At 41.5% G+C, this 25390-nt stretch overlaps 1 protein-coding gene across 1 annotated transcript; it reads left to right on the forward strand.

Moving 5' to 3' along the window:
* The first annotated feature begins 1854 nt into the window (after positions 1–1854).
* On the forward strand, positions 1855–19804 carry CLDN18 (claudin 18). The gene is made up of 5 exons (XM_032772443.1): positions 1855–2158; positions 10823–10987; positions 13763–13871; positions 14780–14890; positions 17215–19804. The coding sequence occupies exons 1-5, from the start codon at positions 1939–1941 to the stop codon at positions 17390–17392; spliced, it is 783 nt and encodes a 260-aa protein (XP_032628334.1). The 5' UTR covers positions 1855–1938; the 3' UTR covers positions 17393–19804.
* Positions 19805–25390: the final 5586 nt, after the last annotated feature.

Below are 25390 nucleotides of genomic sequence, written 5' to 3' on the forward strand. Positions count from 1 at the left end.
TGTTAGAGCAAGAAGAGAAAGCCATGTGAATTGGCTCAAAGGGCAGTCTAACCGCCTTTTCAGGGAGAATGATCTGAACAAAAGACACAGCTGCTAGCTAATTCTTGTGGCTGTTCTTCCAGGATTGCATCTGATTTTGTATGACTTCAGATTATAAAATAGGCCTCGATGGGCCACAATCTTCTCCCAATATTCCTGCATGTAAATCTATATATATATATTGTCAAGCTCAGGATGTATTGGCTCCAGTACAGCAGTGCATGTGAAGTGTTAAAAGGGATGTCCTGGGTAGTCATTATATCGGATACAGGACGATAGCCAATACATAATAACACCCCTGTAAATCACCCGTCCTAGTGATAACCTCACCTCTCTTTCTGATAGCTTTCATTCTGCTTCATAATGAGGCGATCATATTGACTATGTCTGTAGCAAAGAAAGGTATCTTGATTGGATAAAGACAGAATTTGTTTCTAGGTCAGGGTTGAAGTAAATCAGTTGGAACAGTATATTAGATCAGAATTGATGAGCGTGAAGTCTGGAAGATTCCTGTAACTCACAGCAATGCATTGGGAGAGCAGCATGGCAAATTTATATTGCTCCCCTGAGCAGAGCACTTCACCACTGTGGGAAGAGATAACTAATTTCCTAATTCTCGCCTCCTCTCAGCCTTCATAAACAACTAGCAATAAAATGGCGCTTTCCGAGCGGTCTGTTCTCTCCCTCAGTGCATACTCATTGACATTGGCAGGTGTCACGCATGTAGAGTTGGGGCTGAGGTATCACAGTGATGGGCGCCTTAGAAATACCTGACTAGGTAGATAAACGGGTAGGCAACTGACCTCCCCATTTGGATCATTACGTATCAATTAATAGTAAAGAAGATTTGGTAACCACTCTTGCTGCCCTGTTACTGGGGGTTGTTCCATGGGTGGTGGGCATGGCCAGGACATGCTTTGCTCTGCAGAACAGTCTCTTGGGGACTGTTTGATGCCAGCATGAGTCAAGGCAGCCCCAGTTCAGCTACTGCCTGACCTCAGCGTTGGGGATGATGGTTGAAAGATGACTGAAAGTCACTTGTGCTGTTCCCATCAGGGCACTGAGGACAGCTCTGGTGCCCTGGGGTATCTAGTCCATTCAATTTTATTCTTATTAAAATTCCTTTAGTTTTTCATGGCTGTTCTGATAAGACTTTAGCTTTTTCCTCTCTTGGTGACAGACCTTTTGAAAAACTCAAGTAAAAAACATATGGCCTGATTCTTCACCACCTTTCACCTTATGTAGACATCTGTACCTGTGCCAAGTGAATGTAGAGTGGGGATTAATTGCTACTACCAATCTGATCTGGGAGTGTCTTACTCCCATGTTGGATAGGGGTAAATAATAAAAGAAGGAATGAGCAGTGAGAATGAGACCCATGTTGTATGTGAAGACCTTTGGGGGATGCCGTGTTGGGAAGCAGTGGCACAGTATATCTAACCAAAAATGAGGAATTCATTTGTGTCTCCAATTCTCCCTTGATCTCTCTCAGCAGTACTGTACCAACTACACAGAATAAGTGTAGCAGACTCCAGAGTATTTAAATATGGGGAGAGATGCAGGCGTGTTAAGGAAAGGTAATGCACCTCATAACTTGTTCAAAGCGGGTTGCCCTACACTTGACCAGCAGTGACTGCTTAGCTCTGGGAGAACAAGTGCTTCTAAAGGACAAAAGCTCCTATCTCTTGCCTCGCCAACCAAAAAACACACAACCCTACCCAGCGAGAGCGAAACTGGACTATCTTGCAAAAACACTTTGAGCAAACAAAGCCGCTGAATGGGCACCATCTGATAAGAGCAGCTGCATTTCTGGTGGCTCAGTCAAGAGGACTTGAGTGTTCCCGTAAGGTCTATGGTTTCATCAGTGCTAACTCAGATCCTGACCAAAGGGGAGACACCATGTCGACAACAATATGCCAAGTGATGGGCTTTGTTGTCTCATCTCTGGGTTTTGCTGGATGTATTGCAGCCACTGGAATAGACATGTGGAGCACACAGGACTTGTATGACAACCCGGTCACAGCTGTGTTCCAGTATCAGGGACTCTGGAGGAGCTGCGTGAGGCAGAGCTCAGGTTTCACAGAGTGCCGGCCTTATTTCACCATTCTTGGGCTACCAGGTAGGGGCAAAAGATGGACCCAGGTGAACCCCTAGAGTTTTCTTGAAGGATAAATATAATACAGTTTTCACTGAATAGCAGGAGCTGATATTTTAAAGCGCTTTGTAAGGCGGGAAAAATATTTCCAAAATACTTAGTACATGAGTATAACAGCACATGTATGTTGTATTACCATAAATAATAATCTTGCATGGCAAATATTACAGAATGTTGCATATTTGTCTGGTACCTATATTATTGTCCTCAGTTAGAAGGAAATCAGCATAGCTCTGTTGATGTAAATAGAGCTACTCTGATTCAAATCAGCTGAGATTCTGGCTCTTTGGATTTAAACACAGGAAATGGTGGATAAGAGCTGTTCAGTTATTTCATTTAACTGTTATTGGCTGATCATATTGATCATTTCCAGCAAGAAATCAGTGGAAACATTTTCCTCCCAAAGGAAAGAGGATATCCTGAATTTTCTTGTTGAGAAAGCTGGTGCTGAATAGTGGACATAGAGGAATTGGAGTGCAAGAGGGTATCTTTAATGATCCTTTTTTGTACATGGAGTTTTACTGGAAGGTTGTGATTGGCTGATTGTTTTTTATTTTGGTTTTGGTTCTTCAGTCATTTTTTTTTAATTGGGACAAACTGATCAAACTGATCTATGGCCTTTAAGGCATCTCATCTAAAGCTAACTTGGTTGGTTAGGGACAGGTGTATGAAAGTTTCTGTTAAAATACAGCATAGTCCACATCCCATTGGATTATTTGGTTACCATGTTATTTATCTTGGGGCTTGATTCTCTGCTGCTGAGCCACTTGCATAATGATTTACACCCACACAAAGGGAATACAAATTTGGTGCAAAATCCTTCTGATCCAGTAGCATTTTACAGTCACTTTGCCCAGGTGTAAATGTGCAAGGCAGTAAAGAACTCGGAGCAAGGTTGTGAGAGGGGTCAGTAGCAAACTCAGGAGCAATGAAATTAGGGTACAATCCCTATAACCATTTTGTAAACAAATATCCAGACATTTTACACTTCTGCCTCTGAGTATTTGAGTAATTTACAAAGCATTAGCATGCACTGAGGCTGGATCAACATTAAAATGAATCGGAATTACCAGTATGATTCTCCATTACTTTATGCAGTCATTTACACCGGTGCAATATGGAATAAAAAATTAATACTGTGTCACTGATTCAGTGGCCTTTGACACCCATTTTTCCTTGCACAGGTGCAAATAACTGCCCAGGATGCAGAGCTGTGGCAAATCATTGCCTTTTGTGTGCATATTGACGTGTAAAGTAGTGAACAGATCCTAGTGTTTCTCACCTGTTCTGTCCATTTTGATGACTGACTTAATTAGTTTCTGAGAAGTCACCAGAGACTGTACAGTTGAAGACAAACTTTTTTGCTTTTGTGTTTGTTGCTTGATAAAGTTCCGAGCATCTCTCTAGAGATATGATTTAATAAATACACATGTGTTCACTCTGCATTATGACTGGTAGACACTGCATTGTCCATTTTGAGACAAAAGCATTTGACTCTAGCTATCCTGGAATTGCTTTTATTTTAATAAATGTCTCTAACAAAGCTGTACATGACTAATTATGGTTTAAGACACCAATACATTTTCCCTTAGTAACAGTGATGATCAGGTTTGACTGCACTGATTTATCATTGGTAAGAGCCAGTTCTTAATTAGATTACTTTTTAAGTAATGTTGTAATAAGTAGAACTTGTCAGGAATTTTTTGATGAAACACTTTTTTGTAGGAAAAATGTCCATTCATTAAAACTAAAACTTTTTGCAGGAAGTGGTCAATTTTAATAGATTTCCTATGTCTACATGTTTGAAACAAAATGTTCTGTTTTTCAGTTTGAAATTACTTTTCATGTAGAAATTTAAACTAATTCATAGTAAAATAATGAACAAAAATTTAAAAGGTTAAAATCAAAATGAAACATTTGGAAATTAATAAAATTATACATTTTGATTGATGTGATCTGACTTTTTTGGATTTTTGGTTTGTGAAAGTTTTGAGATTTTTGACTTTTCATCCCAATTCAAGCTGGGAATCATTTTTCAAAATTTCAAAAAATTTTGTAGGATGGAAAACTGTCCCACCCATCTCTAGGAATAAGAAAATGTATTTAACAGTTGCAGAAAGGTCATATTGCAAAAACAGGTCTGATCAGTATTATTTTTCATAGTACATTGCTGAAATGTAAAGTTGGAATGACCTGGATTTAAATTGGTGTTTTTTTCTAAAGATCATAGAAATCATAGAATCGTAGAACTGGAAGGGACCTCAAGAGGTCATCTAGTCCAGTCCCCTGCACTCAAGGCAGGACTAAGTATTATCTAGACTATCCCTACATGTGTTTGTCCAACCTGCTCTTAAAAATCCCCAATGATATCCATATTCTGGTAATTTTAATTGGTAGTAGAGTTCCATTTCCATGTCTGTTCTGGTAAAACTGCATTTGTCCTTATTGAATTTCATCCTATTTACTTCAGACCATTTCTCCAGTTTGTTCAGATCATTTTGAATTTTAATCTTATCCTCCAAAGCACTTGCAACCTCTCCTATCTTGGTATCATCCACAAACTTTGTACTCTCTATGCCATTATCTAAATCATTGATGAAAATATTGAACAAAACCAGACCCTGAGCCGATCCCTGGGGGACTCCACTCGTTATGCCCTTCCAGCATGACTGTGAACCACTGATAAGTACTCTCTGGGAATGATATTCCAACCAGTCATGCACCCACCTTCTAGTAGCTCCATCTAGGCTGTATTTCTCTAGTTTGTTGATAAGACAATCATGCGAGACTATATGAAAAGTCTTACTAAAGTCAAGATATACCACATCTACTTCTTCCCTCACCATCCACAAGGCTTGTTACCATGTAAAGAAAGCTATAAGGTTGGTCTGACATGATTTGTTCTTGACAAATCCATGCTCACTGTTATTTATCATCTTATTTTCTTCTAGGTGTTTGCAGATTGATTGCTTAATTATTTGCTCCGTTATCTTTCCAGGTACAGAAGTTAAGCTGACTGGTCTGTAATTTCCCAGGTTATACTTATTTCCCCTTTTATAGATCGGCACTATATTTGCCCTTTTCCAATCTTCTGGAATGTCTCCTGTCTTCCATGACTTTTCAAAGATAATTGCTAATGGCTCAGATATCTCCTCAGTCAGCTTCTTGAGTATTCTAGGATGCATTTCATCTGGCCCTGATGATTTGAAGACATCTAACTTGTCTAAGTAATTTTTTACTTGTTCTTTCCCTGTTTTAGAGTCTGATCCTATCTCATTTTCACTGGCATTCACTATGTTAGACATCCAATGGCCACCAACCTTCTTGGTGAAAACTGAAACAAAGAAGTCATTAAGCACCTCTGCCATTTCCACATTTTCTGTTATTGTCATTGAGTAATGGGCCTACTCTGTCCTCGGTCTTCCTCTTGCTGCTGATGTATTTGTAGAATGTTTTCTTGTTTCCTTTTATGTCTCTAGTTTGTTTAATCTTGTTTTATGCCTTGGCTTTTCTGATTTTGGCCCTACCTACTTGTGTTATTTGTTTATATTCATCCTTTGTAATTTGACCTAGTTTCCACTTTTTGTAGGACTCTTTTTTGAGTTTTAGATCATTGAAGATCTCCTGGTTAAGCCAGGCTGGTCTCTTGCCATACTTTCTATCTTTCCTATGCAGTGAGATAGTTTGCTTTTGTGCCCTTAATAATGTCTCTTTGAAAAACTGCCAATTGTTTTCAATTGTTTTCCCCCTTAGACTTGCTTCCCATGGGATTTTACCTACCAACTCCCTGAGTTTGCTAAAGTCTGCCTTCTTGAAATCCACTGTCTTTATTGTACTGTTCTCCCTCCTACCATTCCTTAGAATCATGAACTCTACCATTCACGATCACTTTCACCCAAGTTGCCTTCCACTTTCAAATTCTCAACCAGTTCATCCCTATTTGTCAAAATCAAATCTAGAACAGCCTCCCCCCTAGTAGCTTTCTCCACCTTCTGAAATAAAAATGTGTCTCCAATACATTCTAAGAACTTGTTGGATAATCTCTGCCCTGCTGTGTTATTTTCCCAACAGATGTCTGGGTAGTTCCATTCCATAGCTCTGTTGCAGTCACATAAACAATGGCCACTCTCAGTAGAACTATGCTGATTTACACCAGTTGGGGATCTGGCCCATCACATGTTCTCTAACACACTCCATTTCAAAAGACAAGGAACTTGATCCACAAAGAGGCCATAGGCTGAGCTGAGGAGGAAATGCCAAGGAGAGTGGAGGAGCCTAAGCTCCACCCTTCAAAGGGATTTATGCTAGAGGGAGGTGAATGGAAGGACTACAGTTGTGCCTGGCCCCTATATGGGATAGAAGAGAATGAGGTATCTTCTTTCTCCCACATATCTTCCAAACCCATGTGGTGTGGGAAATAACTTAGTGCATAATAATTCATTTTTTTCTTCTGTTGGCATGAACAATGTATTTGAAAAAACTCATGACATGTCAGTTATCCCCTAGTAAAGCAATGTCCCTGCCTGCCTGGTCTTCTGCAGCTCAGCTACTCAGGGACAGAGCTGCACTGCTGTTTTTAAAATAAAGGACTTACCACCTCAAGGGAGTCAATTCCTTAACTCTGGCCTCAATCCTCCAGTTCATGCTGGACTTCACTGAGAGATTTTTCTTCACAATGATTGCAGGGTTGGGACTAAAGCATTTTGAAACAGAGAGTGAGATCCATGGCTGTACTCTGGCTGCTTCACACCGTATCAGAGGCACACAAAGCAACTGGAATGTACCAGTTTATCTGATCCAGAATGTGCTAGTGATGTCTGGGAATCAGAGCACCCCTCCTATCATCTTACTTGCACCCAAATATTCCAATCTTGTAGGAAGTAAAAGGGTGTCTCAGAGGAAAGCTTATCACTCCCTGAGAGGAAACCAGAGCTATAGATTCTATTCAGTAGTGGCTTACTCACAGCTATGGAGTATTAATTTCACCGGTTGTCACGCAGCCAGCAGCACACACCTTGCTTGGTGATATCACAGGTTATTTCTACTCTCACTGAAATCAAAGTGGATGAAATGAAACTTCAGCCTTTGTAAAGAAAAATGAGTAAAGGAACATTGTGCTTTTCTTCTCACTGCTTCCTTCTGCTCTGCACCAAATGTTTCGTGAACACCCTTTGGGTCTGATAACACTTATCCATCAGCCTCTTGATTTCTGATGAATAATAATGAAATCACACCTCTGTGCTAATGAGTGGGAGGCTGAAAATACCTGGTTTGTTAACACTTGTTATCAGGTGATAAGGACATACTTGATGATCAGAATGAGTCATAGCAGCAATAACCTGGGATTGTCACTACAGCTCAATCCCACTGAAAGCCATGGTTATTTCAGGTTGGGTCTCTCCACGCATTCAGTGCTGCTTGTCATGTTCATCTGTAGGTGAGTTACTGCGCCAAGCTATAAAGCTATTTGTTCTACCCAAACATGAGGAATCCCACCTAATGCCAGGGAGATCTGATGTTCTTCTACCACCTCCCCATCTAATATGGATCAAGGGGGTAGGGCAAGGCTGGCGGAATTGCAAATATTTCCCTTTCACTCCTGTCCAACTTGTTCTTCAATGTAATTTTTCTAAGGTAGCTATGTCAGGTGGTCTGTGATTGTGGGACAAGAAGTTGTTCTGGTGGTATCAAATTGAAGAGAATAATTGAAAAAAGGCTACATCAAAACTCTCAGAAACATGCTTTAAAAATGTTCAAATCACCAGAGAATGGCACTGAAGAGAGTTCTTTCTGTGCAATGCCATATAGTTCACTTCTGGCTCTTTTCCATACAGTACCTTCTCCCTCACTGTCAGCTCATATACACCATCAATCAATGGCCATTCAGGTCAAAGGGAGTCTTTATGACAGCCAGCACCAGCTAGAGTGATCAGACAGCAAATGTAAAAAATTGGGATGGGAGTGGGGGGTTTTAGGAGCCTATATAAGAAAAAGACCCAAAAATTGGGACAGTCCCTATAAAATTGGGACATCTGGTCACCCTAGCACCAGCTAGTAGCAGCCTACAAGGAGCAACACATGAGCTGGGAACATCCAGAACACAGTACCCCTCCAGCCACTCCCCCTTCCTTCATTAGGCTCACTCTGTGTGCTGAGCCTAGGATATGGAGTGGTGTAGAAGACGGTTATTCCAGCTCTGTGCCAGATGAGATTACCTGCATACCAAGAGAATTCCCAGCTGATGAGATCAGACCGGAGACACTCATCCTCTTGGTCACATAGGTACCCTTGTTCTTGCAGAAACACAGGTATTCATACCCATAACAGCATTGACATAAATAGAACTCAGTCATTGGACTGTTCATGGAATGAAAAAAAGAGGCAGAAATGTATCAAAATCAAATCACAAATGGTACTTTACAAACATATTTGTGACTGTATCCTCCCATTATTTGACCATCTCTGTTACTCTGATACCTTCTCATCTCTCATGGGGTCTTTAACAACTGGTATGGACACTGGCAAAGACATTATTGCCAAGAAATGTCTGCAGCCAAGTGTTAAATTGTGGATGAGATGAAATAGATGCCATTTCATTAGAAAGACTTCTTGATATTCAAACACCATACTCCTTTTTTCTCTGCTTGATAGAGAGGCAGCTTGAGACATGTTAAGAGGTGTTGCTATAGATGATTCACAAATATGTTGGGTTACAGTTTGGAACCAACGTACAGTAGCTTTGTATGAGAGCATGTGTCAACTCTTCAATCTGCTTTTCAAAATTTGTTTGCTCAGTTGAAGCCTTCTGTAAAAAGGGGTTATTCGTGGGATTTTTCATCATTGGCATAACTTTCTGAATAAATCACAAGCTGCTACTCTTTGCTCACACACACACTTGCCATGAGCAACATCTGGTACCAACCAAATCTGCTTATCTCATTGCCAGCTAGTGAAATAAACATGGCACACTCCTTTGGCTTATTGTAAGAAAGCACCAAGGAGAATAAAGCCACTGAAAGATGGCCATATTTCTTTTAATTGCATTTTTAAAAATTGTTATACCTGGTTAATCCTTAGCTTTGTCTCTGGATCTCCAACAATGGAACAAGTCTAATACCTGAAAGACAGTGGACCTGATTGTCCTCCAGGCCCTGCACCTTGTGTTGCCATTCACACCCATGAAAAGTGAGTGTGAAATCCTAACTTCTTGATTTTAGTCATACTTTGCACTAGCCTTGCACAGCTGTAAATAGAGACACCAGAGCAGTGGTGGGCAACCTGCGGCCCACGGGCTGCACGCAGCCCACCAGGCTAATCTGCTGGCTAATCTGCTGGTGGGCCACCAGAGAGTTTGTTTACATTTGCACAGACACCCGCAGCTCCCAGTGGCTGCAGTTCACCATTCTCAGCCAATAGGAGCTGTGGGAAGCGGCGCTTAAAATCTGTCAGCCATGGGCTCCACTCCTGCAAGCCATTCGTAATCTACCCCATGTTGTCTCACAATTTGTTTCAATTTCCACCTGTTTGAATTTAATTGAATATATAAAATAAAGTACATTTCAAAACAAAACATCGTTTCAAAATGAAATATAACAACTTTATGTTCTCAAAATGTCCAACATTTTTGTAACTGTGTTCCAATTTTTTTTAAGTAAAATTTCACCAAAATCAATAAATTTTCATGAAAAATGTTGGTTTTGTCAAAAATGGCATTTTCTTATGGAAAACTGTTTTGACAAAAAAAAATTTCCAACCGACTACTAACATCGTTTGAAAAGAGGGAACCCTGTAAATGGTAAAGATAAAGACGCAGATTTGCAAAGGTATTTAGGTGCTCAAAGATGCTGACAGGCCCTTATCTGCCTCATTGATGTCTAAACACCTATATAAATCTGGCCCAAATTCCATTTAGAGCTAACTGGACCATTTGTCATGTATCTATGGGCCAATCTCATTCTTCCCTTGCTTCTTACAGTGTGGGACAGGAAGCTCACTCCTATGTGGAAGCTCACCTAGAAGGTCAACATGCCAGGTTCAGAGTATGCTCAATGGAAATAGTTCATGGGGACATAGATTTAACATCTTTCCTTCTGCATATGAAAGGGCAGCCTCTAGTGCTACTCAAGAAATGATTGTTTCCCCTCACCCCAGAAAAATGCTTTCATTTTCATAAATATTTTTCTTTGAAAAAGTAAAGATTTTTCTTAAAAAAAAAATAAAAAACCCAGAGCTGAAAATATTTCAGTTTTGATACCTAAGATGAAAAGCTTAAAATTTAAAACAAAAAATGTTCAGTGTTTTTGGCTGCTAAAAACAAAACAAAAAATGTTGGGTTTTGGTTTATCGATGAAAACCTAAAATGGTTTGACAAAAACAGAATTTTGGGGGTGAAAATTTTCATTTTTGTTGAAAAGCCATGTGCTGTTGAAAAAAAATGTTTTGATGGCAAATGTCCGAACAGCTGCATTAGCCTCATCATGGCTCTCAGCTCTTCTCTGAGAATTCATGTGGTTGGAACAGCAATGCCTGCTGTGGGCCATGTTGGCTGCCCCCAGCCTTCCAGCCGCAGCCTGGACTATACTCCCATGTTATGTAGTCAAATGTTTTTTTCCTTGACCTGTTTTGCAGCAATGTTCCAGGCTGTGAGAGCACTAATGATCGTGGGCATCGTCCTGGGTGCCATTGGCCTCCTTGTGTCCATTTTCGCCCTGAAATGCATTCGGATTGGCAATATGGAGGACTCTGCAAAAGCCAACATGACTCTGACCTCCGGCATCATGTTTATTGTGGCTGGTAAGTCATTGTGCTCTACACAATTTCTTCTATTATGTGCAAAGCTCAGCCAGCAGCTGAATTTAAGATTGAGGAAATCATTGCAAAACAAAAAAGCAAAAGGAAAAATACAGTCAAGATGCACAGGGAACGAATGTTTCAGAATTGAAAACTGCAGTGCTACTAACTCTGGCAATATTTCTGGTGTATTTATTAAGGCTTCAGCTCCTAGAGTTGTGTAAATATATGAGAACCTCAGTTTTCATTTAATAAAAAAGTAAGTTTCTAGCCTTCATGGAGATGGAAAACAGCATGAAAATGTGAACCCTAAAAGCTCAAAAACCAGACAAATAAAAAAAGCCCAGAAATTACTTTTAAAATTTCATGATTTTTAAGACAGTTTCATGATTTTCGAATACTTGGGATTGCCAATAAAATCCAGTCATGCTTGTCTTCCTCATGTGGGCAATCCCAGAGGTTCTAGTAACATGACTTGCATGAATAAATAAGCAGAATTTACCTCTGTATTTGCACTAAGCAACCAACCGTGAAAGTGATGATGCCTAAGGGAATTCCTTCATCACAGATTTACCCACAATCCAGTGCAAGTGAGTAAAGAAATTGAGTCCATAATCTCACTGAAGTATCATTCTGGAATGATTCAGCAGGATTGTTGTAAGAAAGACACGAGAAGTAATTCTTCCACTTTACTCCGCGCTGATAAGGCCTCAGCTGGAGTACTGTGTCTGGTTCTGGGTGCCGTATTTCTGGAAAGAAGTGGGCAAATTGGAGAAACTCCAGAGAGGAGCAACAAAAATGATTAAAGGTCTAGATAACGTGACCTGTGAGGGAAGATTAAAAAAACTGGGTTAGTTTAGTTTGGAAAAGAGAAGACTGAGAAGGCGCATGATAACAGTTTTCAAGTACATACAAGGACGAGGGGAAAAAAATTCTCTTTAACCTCTGAGGATAGGACAAGAAGCAATGGGGTTAAACTGCAGCAAGTGCAATTTAGGTTGGACATTAGGAAAAACTTCCTAACTGTCAGGGTAGTTAAACACTGAAACAAATTGCCCGGGAAGGTTGTAGAATCTCTGTTACTGGAGGTTTTTAAGAACAGGTTAGACAAAAACCTGTCAGGAATGGTCTAGTTTTTACTTAGTCCTGCCTTGAATGCAGAGGATGGGACTAGATGACCTACTGAGGTCACTTCCAGGCCTTCACTTCTGTCATTCTGTGAAGGCCTGATTTCTGCAATGCTTACTCAGGTTGAGCACTTACTCAGGCAGGTTGTCCCAGTGACCTCAAACAAAACAGTTCAAGCTTGTACAGTATACACTGTTTGGATGAAAGAAAGGGATTCATATAATGTAGCTTCATTTTTGCATTTAAAATGTATATAATTTTACCCTCTGACTTCACAGGGAGCAGAGTTAGGCCAACAGTGAAAGTCTGTGCAAATCCCACCCATATATTCTACATTTATGAAATCACTGAAAGACAATGACTGGAAGAGTTATCAATCTAAAATACAGGCAAGGCCCCAGCTACCATGTGGCATATTAGAGCTGGTGAGCAAAGTCGAAAGGAAGGATAGTCCAATGGTTAGATCTAGCCTAGCCTTCAGGAGACCTGGTTTTGATTCCTTGCTGTGCTATAGATTTGCTGTGTGACCTTAAGTAACTCTCTGTAAAATGGGGATTCTTGCACTTACCAAGGTCACCAGGCACTGAGAGGCTAAATGCATTAAAGACTGTGACGTGCCCAGATACTGGGATAATGGGAGTAATTTGATACCTAAGATGAAAACATCACTGATTTCTGTGGTCCTGGCTCCTCAGCTGGATAAAGGATAGGTGGGGCTTTTGCAAGGTGTCAGAGTCAGTGTTGCTGGTTGGCAAGCAGGGGACTTTTGAGGACTTTGGTAATGTGATGGGTTTGAGTTTTTTCCTTCCTGTTTTGGGACAGGGATATCTGTGATTTCAAATTTGCAAGAGGGATGTTTGGATTCCGCATTACCAACCCCAGAAGACTTTCATAGCTGCTATTTGTGCCCTTTTCCAATATCTCAATGATTGTGAAATGATTTTTTCCCCATTAAAAATTTTAATGACAATGAAAATTCTCTCTTTGAAGTTTTTCATTGAAAAACTGAAATCTCAAAAATAGAAAAAAACAGTGGTTTTCAGCAATCAGAATTTACATGTCTCAAAATGGTTTTCCATTGAGAAAAGGTTGAACACAAAAAATCTACCAGCTCTACTAGAGAAGGTTTTTTGGGGTAAGGGAAGGAAGGGCCGGGTTGTAATGAATGCTTTGATTCTGGAACACTCCATTATGGAGCAATTTACATGGAAATCTGACAATTCTTAGTCTCAATGGTCAGGGCTGGCTCTACTGTTTTTGCTGCCCCAAGCAGCGGGCCAAATTGCCACCGTGGATGGCGGAGGCAGTCCGTGTGCCATTAGGGTGGCATGCGCGTTTCTGCGGCAGCAGTTTGGGGGCAGCTTCTATCTTCGCCCGGAAGACAGAAGCTGTGCTGCTGAGGACAGCTGAACATAGAAGCTGCCACCGAATTGCTGCCACCGCGGAAACACACGTTCCCCTAAAGCACATGGACTGCCCCCACCTTCCGCAGCGGCAATTTGGCGCACTGCTTGGGGGCAAAAACACACAGACTGCAATCGGAGTGATAGGTAGCACTTTACTCCCATTTTTTCAGAGATCTGAATGACCCCCTGACATATAAGGCAGTGGGGAATCTTTCTCCCAGTCCCATATTCTCTCTGTTCCCAGGTCTATGTGCTATTGCCGGAGTGTCCGTATTTGCCAACATGCTGGTCACAAACTTCTGGATGTCAACAGCCAATATGTACCAAGGATCGATGCAGACCATCCAGACAAGGTAACCTTCTCCTCTTATGAAGAGCTGTCAGTGTGAGATCGATATAGCTCAGGAGCAGAATGGTAGCATTGGCATGTGGTAGCCACGGCTGCCCAGAATCAACAAGTATGTAGTGATGGTATCTAGTCTGTGTTTTCAGATCAGTTCTGATGCTATGTCTAGATGGTTTTATCAGGCTAGATTTTTAGCTGTGATGAGTGCACAGTGTAGCTTTAAACCACCCTTGGGGTCCCCTGATATCAGGTCTGCTCTATCCAAAGCCAGTTCCCCAAGCACATACTCAGCCTTCTGTAACTTGTATCAGCTGCTAATGGTCCCCAGAGGCTATTACAGCAGCTGGGGACAGGGCTGCCCAGTAATGTCATTTTTCCAGTATGTCTGTAGGGAAGGGAGTATGATGTAGAACTAATTATAGTGGTGATACGCTACTTCATTATTCCCCTGCATGGGGTGGGATTGGGGAGGGGTGGAGGTCCTCCTGTGACTGGTTAATCCAGCTTTAAGATCTGATCCAAAGCCCAGTGTAGTTAATGGTAGTCTGTCAATTGCCTCAGTGGGCACTTTGAAGACTGAAACGAATAAACAAGCAACCAAAACAATGTAGCTAAGTGATGTCCATGTTCATGTAGCCAAACCAGAGGAGGAGGGAGAACGCATCCGTCCCCTCTACAACATGGATGACACTTGTGCAGCTGGGGTGGGATATAGTCACTCTCATTCCTGTTGAGACAGAGGGAAATCTGAAGGTAAAAACTATGAAGGACCTCTGCTAAGAGAGACCAACATGGCAGAAGAGAGGTCCTGCTCCAGGAGAGAATTCTGTATCTTAAATACACTTCAAAACAAATTACATGGAGAGTTCTTGCAGCCTCACAGCATTATGGGCCCTTTGTCTTTTTATTTTGTAGGTATACCTTTGGTTCAGCCTTGTTCGTCGGCTGGGTGGCTGGGGGCTTGTCCCTGGTAGGAGGCGTTATGATGTGCATTGCCTGCAGGGGACTGGTACCAGAAGAAACCAAGTAAGTCCCTTGTTATAAACAGATAGCTACAGGTTAATGTTTCTTTTACCTGTAAAGGGTTAACAAAGGGGACCAAACACCTGACCAGAGGACCAATTAGGAAACAAGATTTTTAAAAGCTCACGGAGGGAATGTTTGGGTGTGTGTTCCTTTGTCTGTGTCTTTTGTCTTTTTCTCGGCTATGAGAGGGATCTTTCTATCTTTAAGCTTCTAATCTTCAGTTTCCAAGTTGTAAGTACAAAGGTAGAAAAAACAATAGGATTTTATGTTTTTTTGTATTTACATGTTTGTAGTGCTGTTTATTATCGATGTTAAATTGTATTTCTTTATGAATAAGGCTGTTGTATCATATTTTCTTTAAGCAATTGACCCTCTTTAATTGTATCTTGATACAGAGATCATTTTTATGTCTTTCTTCTTTATATAAAGCTTTTCTTTTTAAAACCGTGTTGGATTTTCTTTCTAATAAGGCTTCTAGGGATAGACAAATCCCTGTGCCAGGATTACGGTCTCTCTTTCAGGGAAGACTGGGAGGGGGAAAAAGAAGAAGCGCAAGGTAATATGCCCTCTCTGTTTTTGTAATTCAAGGAGTTAAGCACAGTAATCTTCAGGATAACCCACGGAGGGGAAGCCAGGGAGGAAGTGAGTAAAAGAGAAGACAAACGGGGGGGTTATTCCCTTTGTTTATGTAAGACTCAGGGCATGCTGAGTCTTGGGGTCCCCAGGAAGGTTTGGGGGAGACCCGAGGAGCCAAACACTGAATAATTTTTGGCTGGTGGCAGCGCTATCAGATCCAAGCTGGTAATTAAGCTTGGAGGTTTCATGCAGGCACCCACATCTTGGACTCTAAGGTTCAGGAGGCGTTATGATGTGCATTGCCTGCAGGGGACTGGTACCAGAAGAAACCAAGTAAGTCCCTATGCTTCTAAATTGGAAGCTTTGCTGGTAATGAAATAGTGTTTGATCGTGCACTAGGAAGTGATGGACACTCTTCTGCAGGGTTCATTATTTTACGGCACATCACAGATCTTTAGATTAGATTACCTTGGCAAGCACTGGATGTGAAAAATATATATAGCCCATGGACCAGGTGCACAGTAGCTGCAATCATATGGCACCCCCAGGTTATGAAGGATATAATTAGAGCTTGGCAAAAAAAATTTCAGAGAATAGTAATTTGACTGAAAAATGTATTTTGGGGGGCAAACTATATGCAAATTCAGGCTGAATTTTGGCATAGTTTGGCCAAAAATGTTTTTTTTTTTTTTTTAAGTAAAAATATCTCTTTTTGATTTTTTTGTTTTGAACCTTTTTGTTTCATTTTGAAATGTGGCCACTTTTTAAAATAAACAAAAACAAATAACAGTGAAAAACAGCCAGAAAGAACCCAAATGAAAAACCGAAAAGCATTCATAATAGGTTCACAAAAATTAATTTTCTCAAGTTTTTCAATTCAGTGAAACACTTAGAAAAAGATTGGTTTGGATTTGAATTGAACCAAATTGGCGGGAGGCAAGGGAGGGGGGATTTTTCATTTTGGCCCTGGAACTCAAATTATTTTGAACTCAATTATTTGCTCAGATGTAATCATGATATCTGTGGGCTCCCTAAGAATACAGACTACTTACTTGTATAGTATTATTTACTTACATGAGTCACATGATATTGTTTCTCTTCCCTGACTGGGTGATATATGTCAACAAGGGATGAATTGCGATTTTTACAATCAAACATACAATTCAAAATGTGCAGTATGTTGGTTAGCTAACTTTGTTACATAAATTACAGCATGAGTTGCAAATTGTGTAACTTGTCATAGAACCTCTGAAGCCAAAGAAGCTAGGACAATTTACACCAGATGCAAATCTGCCCCTGTATGTTTCACTGTTATATTTTCAGTCTGCAAATCAAACAATCTGCAGGCCAGGAATTATTCATGGAAAAAACTGGTGAAGCATTTCAAATAGGGTGACCAGACAGCAAGTGTGAAAAATCGGGACCGGGGTGGGGGGGGGTAATAGGAGCCTATATATGAAAAAGACTCAAAAATTGGAACTGTCCCTATAAAATTGAGACATCTGGTCATCCGAATTTCAAATAACAAATTTAAAGGAGAGAATTTTGCAATCTGTTTGTGGACATTTGGCACTCATTTTTATCAGGGCCTCCAAGTGTTACTATAATACACATAATAGGAATTAATAAAGCGCTTAATCAGTTGCATTAAATCCAGGAACTCACAGGAATAAAGTTCAGAGTGAAGTGGATATTGGAGGTTGTCACAGAGTCTGCATTGCTGACATTGTACTTTATTTCTCTTTCAGTTACAAGGCAGTGTCCTACAATGCATCAGGACGGAATATCTCCTACAAGACTACGCCATATAAGGCTGGTACTGGTTATGAATCTGAAGCCAAAAGTAAAAAAGTTTCAACATACGATGACACTGCTCGTAGCGATGATGGGAAACGCTCATACCCTTCAAAATATGACTATGTCTAGAAGCCCTTCAGGGGTCAAAGATACACTATCGTTCTATAACACTTTGCAGTCCAAAAACAAACCAAAAAGAGTGCTTAAACAAGAGGCACATAGGCCTGTCCGTGAAAGGTTCACTCTTTCTTATTTTGTTTGGTTTACTGTTGTGAGGTGTGGGGCATTTTCATTGGTTGTTAATGCGACCTTAATTTGACTTTGTACTCGTGTCCCCAGTATGATGAGGTCCATAAAAAAAGCAGTGTGTTATTCTAGTTGTTCTCATCCTTAAAAGAGATGGTTTGTATTTCAAATACAGCTTATGAAACCAAAAACATGGTTCTCCCATGCACCATTTTCTGTTTCTTTTAATTGGTTTACATTTCGATTTAATAACAGAACACAGCTGGAGTTTGCAATCCCATGTAAATCAATCATGATCACGTTTGTGTTTGTGACTAAAAACTAAATAGCACTGAGAGCCGGCATGAAAGGCCTTTGAAAGTCAGATTGCTAAACCTAAATGTCCGTGCTGACTAGTAACAAAAGGCAATTGTCTCCAGAAACGCTGGTGGCTGATCTTAATTACAGAGCAGTGTGTAAAAACAGCACCACACCACTACATTCCCCATCTCGCCATTCAATGTCATGCAAGGTATATAGAGAGTTGCCTCTTGTTTTTTTCAGATCCTGGAGACCTTAACATAACCGTTACTTATGGTCAGAGAAAGCGACAACGCTTTGCTTAAATGATAGTGTATCTTTGCCCTAGCTTTGTAACCCAGCCCCAGCAGGATAAAGAGACAAAAAAATCATTGCCTTTTGTGTTATATGCTGTGTGCTTTAATGAAATTCGAGTGGCCTTTCTTTAAGCATAGTGAACATAGATAGGCAGATCCCACATTTGTGCTTGGTCATCACTTGCACCCAGACGCTTCCTTCCTGGTACTGTAATGTATTATATAATGCTGATTTGGTGTGATATTTAATTTGATTTACCTTACTTAGACATTAGATGTAACCTGTGATACCAAAGTGTATTTATTTCCTCTGATCCCATCGGGGAATATACATAATCCATTGTTATTCCTAGGCATGGTATTTTCTGTGAGAGCTGAGAACCTTTGTGCACAACTGGTATTCCTGCAGATGTCATCTTTAATGAAGCCAGGGGAATTTCTCATTTAGAATTAATTAGAGTCACATTTGGAGCAGGAATCCTATGGAGCATTAGATGTGTAACTTTCTTCACTGACATTACGGATTCCTCGTATTAATTCTTCCGATACTGATTTGAATATTAACCCCTTAAAGGGTCACTATCATCTTCTCAGTGGTCAATTTGACAATACAATCTGCTTGAGTCATCAAGGCCAAGAGCACAGAAAAGGGACCTTGCTCAGTCCAGAGGATGGGAAGCATCATCTGTCACCTGAGCAAGTCTGACTCGAGGGATATCTTTGATGGGTCTCTGAGCAGTGACTCCTTGGCAGAGTGAGGATCCTTCTCATAAGGCGCTTTGATGGTTTAAAGGAATAAGCAAAAGAGGGATCCTAGAAGCCCTTCCCTACCAAGCAGCCAGTTTGATAGCTATCTGTGATGGTATTTTGCTGTCGTTCTTGGTAACAGTCTGAATTCTCTGTATCCACTAGTTTGTGAACGCAACTGAAATGGAACAGAAATGAAGGCAGAAGATTTCTCCAACAATTTGATCCTTTTAATGTCTGGAGGTATTGACAGCATCACCTTTCAACACACACTGTGTGTCTATTAAACTCCTAAGCCCAGTGTATCATGAATCTCTGTACTCACACATGCACATGGCCTATCACAAGACTGCAGTTAGCCCACACTGGATGGGTCCCCAGGGGGAGTGGCTATGTACCCCATGTGTATTTCCACACTAGCTCCAAACAGGAGAGTGTGTAAAGGGAGTTTGGAGCTGAGTTGGGATGGAGCCACCAAGAATCCAGAGGGCCAGAAAGGATACACTGGTTGTGGAAGGGCAGCAGGAGCACAGGGGCTCTGGTAAGCCACAAGGCTTAGCGGAGACAAACTGCATCCCCTAACCCTAATGTAGAACCCTAAACAAAACCTTATTGTACTGTGTTGGGGTGAGAGTATGTGAATGTCACCAATTAAGTACAAAGAATGCTCACTTCCTTAAACCCAGAACCACAGAAGGTATAAATCTGCATAGCAATATTGGATTCAATGGAGATATGCTGATTTACACCACGGGAAGTTTGGGATCATTATTTTTACAGGCCCATTTAGTTACATGGCACTAAGATGTTTGCTTTTTTTTTTTTTTTACTAATGTGTTTATTACTTTGAAGACTAGATTTTCATACAGCTGATACATACTTTTCTTTTGTGTCTGTGTTTTGCATGCTGGAAATATTGTGCTCCATTATGTTTTTGTTACTTGAATATTAAAGAAAGTGACTTTAAATTTGAAAAGTGTTAGTTGATTTATTTAGCTTTTGTTTTGTCATTCCCTGAAGCTAGGTAAACAGTAACCATTAATTTCCCTGCATTACTAGATTCATTCTGGCTTTGAACTCCTCAAGCTCTGAGGGGTGTGATCTGCAAAAGAGGGGGAAATGTGTCTTGTTTTTTGCCTCTTTTAAGTGTATAAAGAAGAACTACAAGGGGTTTTTTTGTTGGGTTTTCAAAGTTTCTTTCCTGCCTGTGGTTACATTGGAAATTCAGTTTTATATGGAGGGTTGCTTTGAGCTCCAATAATATGTTCTCTAATATGTGCTCCATACAGAACACTGCATATAGATCTGGAATGATAAATCAGGGATCTACACCTGCGCTTTTAAGTGAATCAGAGCATCAGCTCCAATGACTACATTTTGCCCAACAAACTCAAAGAACTCTCATATTACTTTTGCAAGAAATTTAGATCTATTGCTGCCTGTTACCAGGAAATCTAGACATGCTGGGTGTTCCGTATTAAAAAGCAAATAAGTCACATATTAGCAGATGGCTGCTTTTACTGTGTAAACACAGAGAACCTGTAACGGCAAAGCACAAAAAGGGTTTCTTCTGATAACGGAGGTTCAAATGACTGCTAGTTTTCACCACGAGTCTGGTTCACGTGCTCATATGTGAAAGTGCAAAAGGTATTTTGGGTTGTCGTTTCCTGTTGGGCAGCTAAAGAGTCTAATCCCATACAACTGGAAAGCACAACCTGTGATCTTCAAGAGATTGGCTGGATCTTTCAGCCAGTTGTACTGCTACTGACGTGGTTCATCATCATATGAATATGAGAAACCAGCTAGCTCAGACTTCATTTACCCGTAATGAACCATTAAAAATATATTCTGGTACACTAATAGAAAATCCAACAGAGATGCTACTGTAACCCACTGGTGAGTATATGTTATGGGCTCCTCTGTGGCCAATCTGCAGAGAATATGAGTGTATTACAGCCCAAACTAGCAATTGCTAACACTTTAGCTTTACCTACAACAGCTCATGCTATTATCTGTGGAGGTTCCTGGTTCAGTTCCTAGTGTGTCTGTCAAGATGGCAGCAGTCACCTTATCACAGTGCCACAGGGTTGAGTCAGCACTGCAAACCAATGGATTTACCCCAGCTTAGAAGTGAAGTAGCACAGTGGTGAATTAGGCCTCCAGTCTCCAAACTGCACCAAATCAAACAGTTGGGGAAAAAAACAAATAATGACCAGCTGGCTGTGAAAAATCCCTGAATCACAGAAAACATAAGTCCCTGATCCTGCAAATCCTTATGCATGGTTTTAACCAAACCCATATGAATAGGGCCATTGAACTCAGTGAGTCTACTTGCAGCAGTAGAGTTAAACATCTTTGCAGGATTGGGGCCATAGCCAGTTCAGGCTCTGCCCCTGACTAGCACTCAATAGTCCTTCAAGGAAAGGGATCATTAAAAAAACAAAATACTTCTGAATACTTCATTGTGCTTTGAATGGGACAAAAATTGCTGGTATGCTCCCACTTCTGCTGCTAGATTCCATCAGAAGAGAGCTTGAAAAGACTGAAACTGTTTAGTTTAGATAGCAGTCAGATAAGCGGTGGCATGACAGAGATACATAAAATAGTGGGGAATAGCATAGAATAAAGGCATGGCATAACCACAAGAATACATTTTTGACCATACAAGAACAAAGGGTAACCCAATTAAATTACAAGGCAACACACTGAAATGTAGTAAGTATTTTTTACACAACACAGTTAGTTTGAAGTGCTCACTGACCCCGATATTATTGAGGCAAAATTCTGATTAGGATTCAAATGAGTTCAGTATCTGAATAACAAAAACATAAACATATGTCACAGAGGATGAAATAGAGAGGAATGAAAAGTGGAATTTCCATTTCTAGGGAAATTCTAACAATTAATTATCTGGTTTTTGTCCTGAATCAGGAGGAAAAATGAAAACTTCAACATTTTTCATGGAATGAAAATTTCTGAAAACATTCAGTTCCAAACTATCAAAATATTTCATTCCAAATCTGTTCAACATTAAACTGCATCCGCCTATTTTGCCCCAGTTCCTCATGTGAGTTGTAGTTTGGGTGTCCCTTGCCTCATTATCCACTATTGTCCACACTCCCTGGCTGGACTACACCTTTCATGATGCAGCCATAGTAATGTGGGATGGGCTCCATGAAAGGACTGAGGCCTTGCAATGCTGAGTGTCTGGGCCCCCAACTTTTAGGTACCTAGAAAAATCAGGGAACAGCAGTGTGATCCACAAATCTGAGTTCAGTGCCTACACTCCCCATATAATGAATGGGGAGACACTGGCATGTTAGGCTGTGATCTACAAAAGCCAATATGCAAAGTGGAGAGCTCCCTCAGCTAGCCATTGAGAAATGGTGACCAGAGGGATGAGTGCTAAGCCCTGACATGACCATCTCTCAGAGATCCATACCTAAGTTTGGGCCACAGGGAACTGCCTAGCTCTGCTTAGCAATCCACAAATGGGAACCAGCCACCTGGACTTAGATGGCTTTAGTGCCTAAGGCATTTATTGCTGGAATGAATTAGGCACCTGCCTTGGCACACACAAAATACCTGAAGGAGGAGGTGATGTCTTTCTTATAACTTTTAGCTCAGCAGATACAGCACTCAGCTGGAATGTGAGAGGCCCAGGTTCAAGTCCCCCCTCTACCTGAGGAGGAAAAAGGCTTTGAACATTGGCCTGTGATGTTGCACTCGATATGATTTTATGAAAATATGCTAATGAGTTTAAATATAATGTAACTGGAATATGCTTCATGCAAAAGGTCTCTTGTAAGGTATCACTACAAAGCTTATAATCTACTGAGTGTGGTCATCTTATTTGTATAAATGTACCACTCTTGTATCTAAAACTAGAAATATGAAATATAACTCTGAGGGCCTATTGTAATTATACAAAGTGTGGGCCATTAATGGTGGTTTGGAATCTTGATGACTCCCATTAACCAGGACAATTGTCTGCAGATGGCTCTGTTTTACCTGTAAGTCTCCCTGTATACCTGTGTGCTGGCAAGTGAGTAATGAAGTTTTACAGTGACATGTGATCACGTCACCTGAACTGGAATCCATCTTTAATCTGGTGCTTTTCCATTGAGAAGGGGGTGAAAACCAAGAGAGGGACAAAGGATTCCTGCCTTATGCAAAAGATATATAAATGGGTGGAACAGAACAAAGGGAGAGCCATCATGAGGAATCCCCTAGCTACCACCTGAGCAGGAACAAGGGCTGTACCAGGGGAAAGGACTGTGCCGAGACTAGGAAGATGTCCAGTCTGTGAAAGAAACTTATTGAAACCTCTCTCAGGCTGAGATTTTATTTGTACTGGGTTGTATTACTGTATTAGACTTAGATTTGTGTGTTTTATTTTATTTCACTTGGTAATTCATTTTGTTTTGTCTGATACTACTTAGAGCCACTTAAATCCTACTTTCTGTATTTAACAAAATCACTTTTTACTTGTTAATTAACTCAGAGTGTGTATTAAAACCTGCAGGGCAGAGGGGAGCAACTGTGCATACCTCTCTATCAGTGTTACAGAGGGTGAACAAGTTATGAGTTTATCCTGTATAAGCTTTATACAGGGTAAATTGGATTTATTTGGGGTTTAGACCCCATTGGGAGTTGGGCATCTGAGTGTTAAAGACAGGAACACTTCTGTAAGTTGCTTTCAGGTTAAGTCGGAAGCTTTGGGGCATGTGGTCCAGATCCTGGGTCTGTGTTGGAGCAGACTGGCATGTCTGGCTCAACAAGACAGGGTGCTGGATTCCCGAGCCAGCAAGGAAAGCAGGGGTAGAAGTAGTCCTGGCACATCAGTTGGCAGTTCTTGAGGTGGTTTCTGTTACCCAACCTGTCACAGGTCCCCTACCTCTCAGAAGAGTGGGCTAACCATTGAGTTAGGGGATATTCTGCTAGCAGGTTTCCTTACTCTCTCCTGTTGAATCTGTTCCACGGTGGCTCAATAATGAAAGAATGATTGGAGCAAGTGATCCAGGGTCTCCCAGGTGGGTGTGCAAACCACTAGACTATAGAGTCATATTCTCTCTCTCTCTGGCCAAACACTCATTCGAATTTTTAATCCACAGTAAAGCAACTTCAGCGGAAGAGCCTGAGGGAGCCCCCAAATCAGAAAGTCCGCTAGGTCAGCGGTTCTCACTCCTCTGAGAAGTAGGAGACTCCTGTTCGATCCTTTCTCCCTGGCTGTCTAAGAGGGAGAACTTGAACCTGGGTCACTCATATCCAGGGTCGGCTCCAGGCCACAGCGCGCCAAGCGCATGCTTGGGGCGGCACGCCGCGGGGGGCACTCTGCCGGTTGCTGGGAGGGTGGCAGGTGGCTCCAGTGGAGGTGTCACAGGCATGGCTGCGGACAGTCCACTGGTCCCACGGCTCCGGTGGACCTCCCACAGACACGCCTGCAGCAGCTCCACTGGAGCCGTGAGACCATCGGACCTTCCGCAGAAACGCCTGTGGGAGGTCCACGGGAGCCGCGGGACCGGCGAACGGCAGAGTGCACCCCCATGGCGTGCCGCCATGCTTGAGTCAGTGAAATTCCTAGAGCTGGCCTTGCTCACATCCCAGGTGAGTGCTTTAGCCACTCATCTGAAAGTTAGGAGGTGGGCGCTACAATCTCCTCCTCTGGCCAGATTTGGAATGGAACCCGTTCTGGTAGGTCACCTCTGAGCACACCTACTGGATCAGGCCCTGCCCACCAGGGGCATAGCCACAAGTGGGTTTGAATCATAGAACCATCGAATATCAGGGTTGGAAGAGAACTTGGGAGGTCATCTAGTCCAACCCCTTGCTCAAAGCAGGACCAACAGCAACTAAATCATCCCAGCCAGGGCTTTGTCAAGCCTGATCGTGAAAACCTCTAAGGAAGGAGATTCCACCACCTCCTGAGGTAACCCATTCCAGTGCTTCACCACCCTCCTAGCGAAAAATTTTTTCCTAATATCCAACTTAAACGTCCCCTACTGCAACTTGAGACCATTACTCCTTGTCCTGTCATATGCTACCACTGAGGACAGTCTAGATCCATCCTTTTTGGAACCTCCTTTCAGGTAGTTGAAAGCAGCTATCAAATCCCCCCCATAAGTCATGTGCTCCAGCCCCCTAATCATTTTTGAGTTCTGTGCCACAGGACTCTTTGTTGCTTTTTACAGATCCAGACTAACACGGCTGCCCTCTGTACTAATCCATTTTATTGCCCTCCGCTGGACTTCTTTCCAGTTTTTCCACATCCTTGCTTGTAGTGTGGGGCGAAAACTGGAACGGTACTCAGAGGAGGCCTCACCAATGCCATATAGCAGGGAAATGATCAATCCCTCAATCTGGCTGGCAATGCCCCTACTTATACAGCCCAAAATTGCATTTAAGCCTTCTTAGGCAAACAAGGGCACACTGTTGACTCATATCCAGGTTCTCGTCCACTGTAACGCTCTAGGTCGCTTCTCTGCAGAACTGCTTCCTAACCATTCGGTCCCTAGTCTGTAGCAAGTGGTTGGGATTT

Source organism: Chelonoidis abingdonii, chromosome 8, assembly GCF_003597395.2.
Source record: "Chelonoidis abingdonii isolate Lonesome George chromosome 8, CheloAbing_2.0, whole genome shotgun sequence".
Lineage (NCBI taxonomy): Eukaryota > Metazoa > Chordata > Testudines > Testudinidae > Chelonoidis > Chelonoidis abingdonii.

What these genes read in the sequence shown, in the direction of transcription:
- CLDN18 (XM_032772443.1), top strand. Translation starts at nt 1,939, where the DNA reads ATGTCGACAACAATATGCCAAGTGATGGGCTTTGTTGTCTCATCTCTG. An exon ending in CATCATGTTTATTGTGGCTG is followed by an intron (nt 10,988 to 13,762) that starts GTAAGTCATTGT and finishes CTCTGTTCCCAG; the next exon opens with GTCTATGTGCTATTGCCGGA. An exon ending in ATGCAGACCATCCAGACAAG is followed by an intron (nt 13,872 to 14,779) that starts GTAACCTTCTCC and finishes TTTATTTTGTAG; the next exon opens with GTATACCTTTGGTTCAGCCT.